This window comes from Gossypium hirsutum, chromosome D13 (genome assembly GCF_007990345.1).
Source record: "Gossypium hirsutum isolate 1008001.06 chromosome D13, Gossypium_hirsutum_v2.1, whole genome shotgun sequence".
Lineage (NCBI taxonomy): Eukaryota > Viridiplantae > Streptophyta > Magnoliopsida > Malvales > Malvaceae > Gossypium > Gossypium hirsutum.
The window spans coordinates 15770840-15784271 of record NC_053449.1 but is presented as its reverse complement, the minus strand read 5'-3'; the positions used below and the strand labels follow the sequence as shown (position 1 = coordinate 15784271).

The following is a 13432-nucleotide window of genomic DNA, read 5'->3' as shown; positions in this document are numbered from 1 at the left end:
GAACCGACCGTGTAACCTTCCCAAAACATACAAAGCGGTCGCCTTTGCATACGTTGAAAAGCTTACTTCTTAAGGGACATGGACGGAAGTGTCAGCCCCGTAGTGTGGAGAAAAGATGAATACTCAGCGAGGAGGCTAAGTACGGACTCTAAGCCTCAAGAATCCTTTTTGGGGAATATCGACAACCTTCGGCTAGATGGGTTTAGTGGCTCATGGTTGTGGTGGAAAAGAAAATAAATATAATAAAAATGGAGATTTTATTGAAAGGAAATATGAGAAGAAAAAAGCCTAGACTTTTGGGGAGAGAGTGGTTACAAAAAAAGATAGATCTCTTTTGAGCCACTTCACCCCCTATTTATAGTGCTACGGGAGATAGTCTAATCCTACTTAAATTCTCAAAATATAAATACATTTAATTGAAGATAAATAAAGATAAATAAAATAAAATCGTAAAATTAAATAATCCTTAATAATTATCTTAATATTAATTATCCTAATATAATTAAAATAGAGTCTGATAGAATAAAATCTCTTCTTTTTGCATTTCAACCCTTGTGTCCTCCATGCTTGCACTTTTGGCACCAACTTTTCCTTGTGTCGCACATTGACCCATTTTATCTCTAAATTCACGCTTTTGGCCCTTAATTTTGCTTTTGCCTCAAATTTAGTCCCTATGAGATAAAAGATCATAAATAGCTCAAACTAGCAGGATCATACTCAGAATAAATACATAATTAATACATAAAAATACGTTATTCTAGAGTGTTATCACCTTCCGCCTAGAAACTTCTTCCTTGTGAAAAGAAAAAAAATTGGTTTGCCCATATATATGAAATCTTAACTATCTCTCATGTGTTCCATGAAACCCCCTGAAAAAGAAAAAGGTTTCGATTTTTCCAAATTTGCCAGGTTAGTAGCCAAATAAACATGACCAAGTTACCTCACCGTCAACTGATCTAGCAGGACTCTGCAAATTAACCTTTAACCACTAGATAATATCTCATTCGAAGAAGCACCCACTTATTTCATTTGGAAGAGCTTACATCCAAATTTCTTTAATTGTCGAATAGTCTCTGATAATACGTAGAATATCTTCAGAATGATAACCACATGTACCATAAGAGCTATCATACCCTATTCCCCTTTTAACACGCTCCACGTTAGTCAGCAACTTTTAATTTAAGACAAGCCATAAGAAGAACCTAACTCTTTGGGGTCCCTAAAATTTTCATGGAAGATTCCACTATGTATCTTTCGGTCTCCAATCTCTTTCCTGAATGCACCAATAAGCACTCTTTATAGAGAAAATACCATTTGAAGTCTTAGTCCAAAAAAATTATTGTCAGGGCTTACTAACGGGTGAGGTGGGGGAATACTCACAATACACCTAACAATTTCTTTTGGCAGCCAAATACGAAAAAGATCCAAATTCCAATAACCCTCCACATTTACCATTTCACTAAGCATGTAATCTAAGTTGATATTACTATGGCTCAGAATATGATCAATCAAAGGGCCCACATCCAGAATCCACGGATCTCTCCAACATCTAATATTGTTACCATTACCAACTGACCAACACAAATTTTCTCGAATTAAGGGCCAAACCTTCTAAATAGCTCTCCAAAAACTGGAACAATTTCCCCATGAGATCTTATTAGGAAGAGCCACTTTCATACCATATTTGGACCTAAGAACTCGAACCCATAAAGCATCCTTTTTGGAAATTAAACTGTCCTATCTTCATCATGAATGAAGTATTCTGGTCTCTCAAGTGCCTAATGCCAAGTCCTCCACAAGATCAAGGTTGACAAACAGATGGGAGTATTATTTTCTACGCATGTGGTAATATTTAGTCACTCCTATTACTTATTTTTTTTTAAAAAAAAAAAGGGAAGGACAAATTTTCTTTTATTTTGAAGGTTTTATTTTGTACAAGAGGTTTTACTCATATTTCTGATATTAAGTTTAAATTTGTACTAACTATTCTTTATTTTATGTCTAACTATTGTAATACATATGTAATAAATATGTTTTTTTTTCTTAATGTTTTTACATTAGTAACCAAATAAGACACTAATGTTATATTTATGGCAAATGATTAAACATGATTTATTATGCATTACTAATAAATTTAGTTTTAAACCATATTTCTTTTAATAAAATATTATCTACAACGATATAAAATAAATTTTTTTAAAAATTATTTAACAAATAAACGATTGTTAAGTTTATACCCATCAATGTCAAGATAAGTTTGATATATTTTAGGATTCTAATATTCATTAAAATTTTGTTTAAAAAATTTCAATAAACTAGCGTCCTTAGAATTCAACCTGGGATGCCGCTCATCTAACTTGTGGATCCGCATGAAGAGAAATTTTAAAAATCATCAAATCTAGATTCGAAAAGAGTAACGTTGTAGCTACTTCAAAACATACAAACATTATGCGCAAAGAAATCTATAAATTCTATAGCGGCCAAAGATGAAAGATAAGGGAATTTACGGGAAATTTTTATTTATTTAATGTTTTACATTTCGGTTTTTTTATTTATAAATTCATAATTAATTATGATTAATCTGATTTATTTTATTTGTATCTACCTATGAAGAAGAAGGAAGTTTTCAAGTGATAATTCATGAGATTGGTAATAACAACAGCAACAATAGTGATTCGAAAGACTACAACGTTAATGAATCTTGAAGCAGTTCTCTAGGAGACTCTTATACTATAATCGAATTTTTCCAGGTTTGTATTCTTTTGCCTTTTTATGCTGTCACTATTTTAAAATTTGAGCTTTAAACCAAAAACATTAAATTATTCTTAAGGTTTGTAGTTTTGTTAAATAATAATTTATTTTATTTATGATTTTCTTATTTTATGAGAACCTGTTGGAAATTAATTGCTTAATATGATTTGATTGTCTTTACAATTATCAAAATTAATGAAATATTAAACCTTTATTCGTATAAAACTTGGTCCTTGTTCATTTTTACAATAGACAACTACTCATGGAAAAGTGGAGGAAACTTGAGATTCTTGATAAATATGATTATATATGCATATAATTGCTTATATACTATTCTAATGTTATTTTGATTGATATGTTTCAGAGTTAGGGCTCTTAATGACATTGATATTATGTTAATTTTTATTATTTTTATTCAAACAAGTATTTGCGATATAAAGTTTCTTTAAATAAAAGGAATTTTTTACACATATTGAAGCCCATCATATTGAATCTCATTCACTGAAGTGAATACAAGCATAATAAATTTAAAGGGCATAATTATAAATATGATAAGTGATTCACAACTAGAAGTTGAGGAGAAATAATTTATGTTCTCAATGTCATGTACCTATAGTATGTGACAATAAATATTATTTCTCTAGAATAGTTAATTATTTGGCAACACAAAATTAGTTAAAAACTCCAGGAAAGCTAATATATCAATATTTGAAGGAACAAAATTAGTGATGGTTAATCCATAATCCTCTGGCGACATTTACTGTAATGGATCTCATATTGAGATTGTGATAAATAATAGAACAACAAGAGTTATCAATATAACCCTTCAAAGAAGAGAGACAATTTATGAAAAGTCATTGGTTATGTACATGTCGTGCATCTGAAAATTTTATTATTCAATTAGTACTTCTTAAAGGAAAAGAAACATATGTCCAGCAAACAATACAACAATGCATACTATCCTTAGGGATAAGAAGCATTTTTCCTATTTGGTAATGAACAAACCAATCTTTGGTGGTATAAAATTGATTTAAGGCTCTAGAAGAGCTAATATATTGTTGCCTATGTTCAATATGGTAATGGAACATGTTAATATTTCATAGTAAAAAATTAATTCAAGGCTCCAAAAGAGCTAATACATTGTTATCCAAAGAAATAAAGTGATAATTAATGCATTATGTTTTAAACGGTCTCAAAGAAATTATTATGTTTTAAAAGATATATGTTGTAATGTATATCATATTGAGACTATGGATGATGAGACAAATCTATCATATTAGGTAAGAATTTTGTATTGAAAAATTATCTTATTTATCTCTAGTTTGTACTATGTATATCTTATTTATCTCTAGTCCAAATATACTAATTAGTTGGCATGATTGGTTAGATCATCCCGATCAATAATGATGCGAAAATATTAGAGTTTACATGGTTATTCATTAAAGAACCTAAATATTCTTAATTTTAAATATTTTCAAGCGTGGTTTGTTTTCAAAAAAGATGAACTATTAGAACCTCACTAGCAAAACCTAAGATTGAATCTCTTGCATATCTGAAAGAAATATAGGCTCATTTATCTAACAAGTGGATATTTTGATATAATTTTTGGTAGATGCATCTACAATATAATCACATGTGAGTTATCAAGTCGCAACTTGTTGTTTGCAAGATTAATTGTTTAATGATTTGTTTCATAACAAAAATTTTAGATTATGCAATCGAGACAATTTTTACTAATGTTGGTGAGAGCTTTCAATGATTATCAAATGTTAGATTGTCAGTGCGAGTAACAACCCAAAAGTCTGCATTTTATACGTATAAAATGGTTTAGCAAAAGTTATAAAGTAAATGCCTCCAGTTAGTAGCCAAATCATATCTTTTGAGAACGAAACTTTTTGTATATATGTATAAGGATATGATATTATTACATGAATCGACACTTGTATGCATCATGCTAATAAGTTATGATAAATACTCTCCATTACAATTGGTTTTTGGTTAGGAGCCAAATACAACTCATTTTAGAAGTTTTGAATGTGTAGTATATGTTCAAGTTGCTCCACCACAATGCAGAAATGAGTATTCAAAAAAAGTTAGGAATATATATTAATTATGAATCTCATTATATTATTAGATGTTTTAAACGAATTCGAGATTCAATTATGATATTGTTTGTATTTTGATTTGATAATTTTCCCAACATTAGGGGGAGAGAACTGATAGCTGGATGGAATAATTAATTGAATGAATTATCATTATCTATATCCTCATAGAAAATAATTTGAACTAGAAGTTCAAAAGATAATTCACTTTATTGTAAGTTAACTGTCAAATGTATTTACTAACCTAATATGAATAACCAAGTTTTATGTACCAACAGATGTCTTGAAGTCTCAGTAGGACAACCTTGTTAGGAAAAATGAAAGTATTTCATGCTTAAAACATGGTAGATTGATTGGTTCTAAAAATGAAAATTCTTGTAAAAGAAAATAATAAATCAAGATGGTCATATAATGGAGGCGAATGCTCCTAGAGAGACATAAGACATAACTAATTATTAAAACTCCAGAAGAGATTCGGGTACCTGAAGATGAAAGTAATGAAAATAAAGAGATATCAATAAGTTATGTCAATACGAGAAAATATAGAATCAAGAAATGAAAAGTTGTCGACAAAGATTTTGCATGTAATATTGTTGTTGAAATAATAAAAGAAAATGATGATCTTGAATAAAATTGTTGAGACATATAGATGTAGAATTAAATTCATAAAGTTTTTAGACCATTAGTCCAAATGTCAAAAGTTTCACACTAAGTACTAGCATTGATCATGAGAAAATATAATATTATTTTATAGTGGATGGAATAACGTTTAGATATTTTATTAGTCTGGCAATTTACGAAAATTTGACATGAGTCTAATGGTTGTTGTTACAACCTTTATATGAATCACTATATAGTGAAGTTAATATTAAAGTCCTTGAAGGATTTAGAATGCTAAAAGCAAACAGAAATTATTAGGAAATTGTTCAACACAGTTGCATAAATACTTATATGGATTAAATTGATTTGAACATACGTGGTAAATTCTATTCAGTGAATATTAATTGAAGGAAGATTATAAAATGATCCAAAATACATATATGTATTTTATAGAAGGACCATGATCAAAGTTGACTATGATTATTGTTGTAACTCTTAGAGAGGTCAAAATATATTTCCTCAAAAATCTTCCTAACTCATGACTTCTAGAAGAATGATGATATAAATATTTATCAAATTTGCTCAAGTGATCATTTGAAAATCTGATATTCAAGATTGAATACATAAAATATGAGAGATTATGTTATGTTGTCACAAGGGAAAATAAATATATGTTGTATTCTTTTTCCATTAATCGAGATTGTCTCATTGGGTTTTCCTAGTAAAGTTTTTTATAAGGTAGCATGTTATGCGTATTATAGATATATGTACTCTTTTTTCTTCACTAAGAATTTTTTTCCTACGGGTTTTTTTTAATCTTAGTAAGGTTTTAATGATGCACATTATTGGACATCTAAATTTTATTATTAAGTGGATGTCCGTCAAGATCAAAATAAGTTTGATGAAGTATAGGACTTTAATATTCATTAGAAGTAGAATTTTATTTCATTTATACTACTTATATCTATAAATATAGACTTTGGAGAAATATTGTGAATATCTCTATTGATCAATAAAAATATTTACGCTTCTTTTACTCTCCTATTTCTTGTTCTTTTACTCTCTTTATTATTTATTTCATAACAATATCAAAATAGAATATATTAATAAAAAAATATTATGAAATTCATAAAGTCATACAAATATATAAATTCAATTCTTAATACAATTACATAAAACCAAATTATAGTAGGTCCAACTCCCAAGTTCCAAGCATGACCAACATCCAAAATTTGGACCTATAAATTATTATAAATTTTGTATATATTTTTTTTAAAAAATCATAAAAAAATGAACTATTTTAAAAGTGGAATATTAACATATTTCTCCCTTCATAACTTGATCGATTTAAATTCAATATCTCAACATTTCTTTCCAATTCCAATGATCGATCTTCTTCTTCATCTAATATAAAAAATATAAATAACTATTAATGCATACATATAACTATTAATATGTTATATAATATGATATTGCATTATATAATATAGTAGAAGACTTTCAAATGTCGAAGAGTACAAGGACTTATAAAATGTTTGAACCAATATAATAATGAACAATAATATATAATAATTAATATATTATCTATTAGTATTATAGTATGTTACATAGTATTACATAAGATAATAATATATTTTAAAACTATTAATTGGTCCAAAATTATAACTGAATTTACCAACCCATTTGCTTGAATAGGCTCGATTTGGTTGGTTAAGTTGGTTTTAGTAGCTAACTATAATTGACGAATTCTATTTTAGCAATCGAACTCAATTTGATTTTTTTTAATCGAGTCGAATTGAGTAAAAAAATTTCGAGTCTAGTTGAGTCGAGTTAACGAATCTTATTATTTATACTTAATGTTGCATTTACATGGACCGATTATTTAACTAGTAGATAAAATACAAGCTTTTAGAATAATTTTGAGTAAAGGAAAAAGGGAAAGTGGAGCAATTCGGGAAGGAAAGTAAGACTACTGGGTAAACATTTATAAAAACAACGTAGTTTTGCCTTTTAACTTGATAGTTTTGATTTTTAACTTTAGATAAAGTAAACATTTATCAAAACGACGTAGTTTTACCTTTTCTTATTTGGATTTTCGAATAACTCGAATTAAGTGTGAGCGTTCGGCTGCATCGAGTGAAATTGTTCGAGTTAAATTAGAAAAATTAATAATGTCAAATTAAAATCTTGTTATAATATAACTATTTCCATGTTAGAGCACATAAATTGAAACCATATGTATTTGAAAACTTTTTGAAAGCATAATAATAATAATAATAATAATAAGATATTTTAGTATGATAAACTTGAATGATTAATCACTTATTTAGATTCCAAAATTATTATTTTATAATATTTTTAAAAATTTAAAAATTTAACTTTTTTATATATTTTTTAGATTTTTAAATATATATATAATTTTTTTTAAAATACAAATTTTAGAATTTTTATAAATATTTTGAATTTTAAAAATTATTTTTAATTTTTGAAAATTATTTTGATTGTTTTGTAATTTTTGTTAAGAGAGAGACCAATTTGCTCATTTTCAAAATTGATAGGGATCAAAAGGGTATTTATACTAATATATTATTCGAATTATTCGAGTTATTCGAATTGTAAAAATTCAACTCGACTCGAACTCGAAATCTAAAATTTCTTATTCGAGTTGACTCGAAGAAATCGAGTAACTCGATTTGATTAACTCGAAATTTAAAGGGAGTTCCCAAATATCTCTTACATTTAATGGACTACGACATAGATAGTAATGCTTTTGGCTCAGTTTAGTTTACTGTAATCTACTTTTTCTTAGAAAAAAAGAAAAAGAAAAAGAATTAATGGCTCTAAAGACCGAAGAAGTCTAAAGTTAGAAATTTACGTAATTGTACAGTATTTTTAAAATTAACATGCAACCACATGTAAAACAATATCCTATGTGAAAAATGAAATAACATATAAAAGAATTTCCCAATGAGATGATAAGGAAATAATATAAAACTTTCGTTCAAAATATTATGCGAAAACATTGATACAAATAGTTCAAGAAATATGTACAGAAGTACGGATGAAAATAAAAACACAAACTGGAACCCTAATTTTTTTATGTGAATACGTTGATACAAATATTCCAAGGAAGATGTACAGGAGATACAAATTTGGAGAAACATTAAGGCACCATACCCTGCAAATAGCATGAAAGCACCATTATGTCACTGCAAATAGGTTTTGATAATTTGAAGCACACAGTAGCTGTTCATCGCTCCTCGGTTTTCAAGGAAGTCCAGCCCCTTTCTGTTGCAATTTGTCTCCTAGCATGTGAAACGAAACCCAGAACATAGCCAACAAAACCACCAAGCACTAAGACACTACCACCCCAGACATAGTGTGAAAATGAGCACCGTGTCACATCATCAACCTTATGGACTGCTCCGACTTTACCATTGTTATCATCACCACCATTGAGAACTTGCCCAGATGCCAAAATCTCAACCATGTCATGCACCTCCCCGTCATGGTTTCCTACGAACGATAGTGTAAGTTTCTCTTTTGTAGCAATTAATCTAGTGTACCCAAACTCGCCTGTGCGGTACAAAGACCTCTTGGGTTGTGGGTAGACGGGATCGTGTGGATGGTCTGGTCGAGGTTCCCATGTTGGTTGCCAGTCTTGTCCTGCCATCCCAATCACAACATGAACTGGTAATGCCTCCCAATCCTTCCCCTTCTGCCCCATGCTTCCACATGTGAAATTCTTCAATGGACAAAACCTCTCGTACCGATGAACATGGCCCCATAATGCAAGGTTCACATTGTTATTCACAAATAAAGGTTCCAAATGCTCAAGCATTTTCTCTCTCAATGCGGCGTCCCTACTTTCGAAACTTGTAGTGTACATAGGTCTATGCCCTTGAACTACAACAAAAGGGGTCTTCATCCGATCAACCGACTCTAGATCATGCTTCAGAAAGTCATATTGGCTGCTTCCCTGAAGGAAATTGGTTTCGGTTGACATGTACACAAAATGAACTGGCCCCATATCAAATGAGTAGTAAAGGTTTCGGGTAGCTGGAGCATGGGTTCCAGTTGGTTCTGAAGAGTTGCCAGGCATATTGAATCTAAGGCTGTAGGGAACCCCACATTCACCACCTCCGTCAGTTCCATAAATTGAATTGGCCCAGTCAGGTTTCCAAGGCTGTGAAGGCCAATCATATTCATGATTGCCAATGCACACATGATACGGTACCTTGGAGGCAACAGGCTCAATTAAATTGAAAAATTCATCCCACAACCATGAATAGCCTCTTGCATAGCTGATATCCCCGATATGGGAAATGAAAGTAGGCTTATCTCCAAGAGCTTCAAGGTCACGCAGGATCCACTTAATGGTTGATATGCTTTCATCTTGTGTGCGACTAAAGGTTAAGTAGGGTGTAGCAGTCCCCATGTCTCCAAATAGGAAGGCTATTGTTTCGTTTGAACTTTTGTCCCATGACACAAAGCTACGTGTCGTGCTCCAACCTTTAGACTCACTTCCAACCTGTTAGAATGTGCAAACCAGAGCTAAATTAACCATGAAAGTTTAATTGAAAGTACAACAATGTCTTGAGCGAAAAAAATGCTTCAATACCTTTCCTTAGTCCTGCCATGTAACAAGGAAACAACGTGTACTTGAAGTTAACATGATAAAAAATAGATGAATCAGACTCAACATATCATATGAATTAACTTGAATTGGTAACTAGCCACCTACTGATAGTGTCACTAAGTAGGCAAAGGATACTAATTCCACCTCAGAAAGGAAGGAAAGGTCTTTTTGGATATATATATATATAAAAGCAGATATGCTACACATCCTATCCTATCAAACATGTTTGGGAAGAAAGCAATAGCTCCATGACAAGAGGTATTAGTGCCACTCATAACTGCCCGAGTCCACATTGAAAAGGAAAAGAAAATCTTTAAATGCATAAGTGTGTGCACTACACAGCTTATCGACAAAAAGAAAACTTTGAGCAGATACACAATATGCTGCAGGCCAATGGTCCCATGACCATAGCACTAGATCAAAGATTCAAACTTCAAACCTAGGTCCACCCTCTCCTTCATCATGACTAAGCTCTTTCTATAACAACATTTATTATAAATGTCATGCTTGTCATAAAACTAATTTTTTATGTTTTATTTTACTCTTCATCTATGACAACAATAAGCATAAAGCATATCTACTTCAAATATTATTATGGTTATAGATGTAACATGATAAAAAGGAAATTGTAATTCAAGACAAGGAGCTCAGCATTTTAGCACAACCATTTGAATGAGGAAGGCGTTTTTTAGTTGGAACAAAATGTAGTTCAAAACATCTCCAAATTTAGCATTTAATTACCTGATAATAGTATTTCACCCCACCCTTTAAACCCGACATGACAGCGTCAAATATCCAACCAGGATCTCTCCAACCAACGCTCTCATTGGCCGGCGCGTGACACATGTCTTCCCTCTCGTACCTCCCCACACGTGCCACCGCCACGTCACCTTCCCACTCTCCTTCCTTCTCTCCGTACCTCACCTGCCTCTCCTCTGGGTCCTCCGCAACGAACATCACCCGCATCTCCCCTTCCCGACCGGTCAACGCCAAGTGGATCTGCTCCGGCCCACGACCCAATTCGAAACCCACCGTCTCGGATTCCGCCAACAAGTGCTTCGTGCCCGGGAGGGGATTATGATCCTGGTCGTGGATTTCCGGGTTGACCTCGGATTCGGTCCAGCGGAAGATCCGGAAGGTGTAGTTAGAGCGGAGGAAGGTGAGGGGGAGAGAAATGGAGCCCGCTCCAGATTCCCAAGTTGAGGAAGAAGATGAAAGGAACTTGTAACCGATGAAGTTGTGATGGGGGGAGTCGGGGGGCGAGTAGAGGCCGAGCCAGTCGAGCTTGGACGGTGACTCGATGCCGGACCATTGGATGTGAACCGAATCACCCGATTTAGAAAGAGTTTTGGGGTTGACGGTGAGGATGGGTTCGGATGGGACTTGAGAGATTAAAGAAAGGAAGAAGAAGAGCAAGATCAAATTCATGGCGGGTAACGGAAGTTAATCAAGTTGAGGATTGCAATAAAAGAGAAAGAAACTAGTATGGGCCTTTTTTGGGGAAAGAGAGAAAAGTATGGGCTTTGAATAAAGGATGAGGAAGATTCTAATTGCGTGCCACATTTGTCCATATACTCATATAAAAAACATGTAATAATATCATAATTGGTCTCTAAAAGTTTATCAAATTTTCAATTTAGTCCATTTATATTTAAAAATATTATGTTATTTTTAAAATTTAAAATCATATTGTTTAAAATATTTAAATTTATTATTTTAGTATGCTAGTTATCTTTTAAAAATTTAGAAAGTGAGTGTTGAATATTTTTTTAAGACATAATATATTATCTTTTTAAATATTAAAAACTTGAGAGTGGAATTATAAATTTATATTTTTGTATTATTGAAAAGAAAGTATCAATATTAAAACTAGTTTGTAGGTTTAAAAGGAATTTTATAACGTTGCCCTTCATTTTATAATCTGGTTGAGTCTAGTCCTGTTCAGGTCGAGAGTGATATTCTGATGATTTCAGGATTTAAACTCAATCAAAATTCCTAAGAAAGAAGTTTACTTCAATTTTTTTATAATTTTAAATTTTCATATATTAAAATAATTGTATTTAATTTTTTTAATTTAAAAATAACATACTGTTTTTAAATAAAATTTTGAAATTTTGATATATGAGGATTGGGAGAAGGAAGGAACCTCTAGAATATGAGAGAAGTGAAAGTCGGGATATGAAGGTGTCAACTTTGAAGTAGGTATATATTATAACAAAAAGTCCGTTTTGATCAACGAATAGATAAATTATGTTCTTTCAATCTTACATGTATTAATACTACATCAATTTAATTTGATATAAATTTAATTTTTGTTATTAGTAAGTATAATTTATGACACCGTTTAGTTGTTGTTGTTAAAAGTGGGGCGGTGAATTTTTTTTATACGATTATTAGTTTAATGTTGTTTAAATCATATCAGATCAATTGAATCAGGAATTAATTAGGGTACTAATTAGAAGATGGTTTTTGAACCGTTTGATTCAAGAATCATTACTAATCAACATCCTCCTGCAAATTATGTGTGGAAATATATTTATAGATAAGTCTTTAGTTAAAATAGTAACATTAAAAACTTAAATATTATGGTATTTTAAGTTTAAATCTTACCATAGTAAGGGTGTACGGGAGACAGCAACTGAAGTTGTGGGTTTTATTAAGGCCTACGACACTGAGATTTCTACTACAAAGGAAAGGCTAGAGAGTTCATGTGATGGTAGAATATTAACCTGGGAACCACCTGACAATGACACCATAAAAATCAATTTTGATGCCTCCTTTAATCAATCAACAAACTTCTCTACCACAGGAATCATTGCACGAAACAAAGATGGACTAATAATGGACTAATAATGAAATAAAAATATTGCAGATCCAATTATGGCTGAGGCAAGGGCGTGTCTGCAAGCTGTTATTTTGGCGGAAGAAATGGGATTCCAGGATGTATGCTTTGAAGGGGACGCGCTAACCATAATACGCAAACTGAGAGCCACGGATGAAGATAAATCGTGCGTTCGCAGCTTGATTAAAGAGATTAAGGAAAAAGGACGTAGATTTAGAAGACTTGAGTTTTAAGCATATACCGAGGGAAGCTAATAAAGTGGCTCATGCAATGGCGAAATATGGAGAACGTTACGAGCATCCTCGATTTTGGATTGAGGAAGCACCGCATGCAGTAGAATTTCTGGTAAATCAAGAAAGGAGAGTTAACAGTCGCACTGGTATAAGAGAAAGGTCGAGTCCGGGTTAGAGGTGATGGTGTGCCCGAAGAACTCGTGTTTTGAAGAGAGACTGTAAAATTAAGAAGGTAAGATTTTGGAAGATAAGAGGTCTCTTGAAT

General features: G+C 31.6%; 1 protein-coding gene across 1 annotated transcript; it reads right to left on the bottom strand.

Moving 5' to 3' along the window:
* Window positions 1-8437: 8437 nt before the first annotated feature.
* LOC107920036 (probable inactive purple acid phosphatase 2) lies at window positions 8438-11672 on the bottom strand. The gene is made up of 2 exons (XM_016849531.2): window positions 10834-11672; window positions 8438-9984 (listed from the first exon to the last, which is right to left on the bottom strand). The coding sequence occupies exons 1-2, from the start codon at window positions 11518-11520 to the stop codon at window positions 8704-8706; spliced, it is 1968 nt and encodes a 655-aa protein (XP_016705020.2). The 5' UTR covers window positions 11521-11672; the 3' UTR covers window positions 8438-8703.
* Window positions 11673-13432: the final 1760 nt, after the last annotated feature.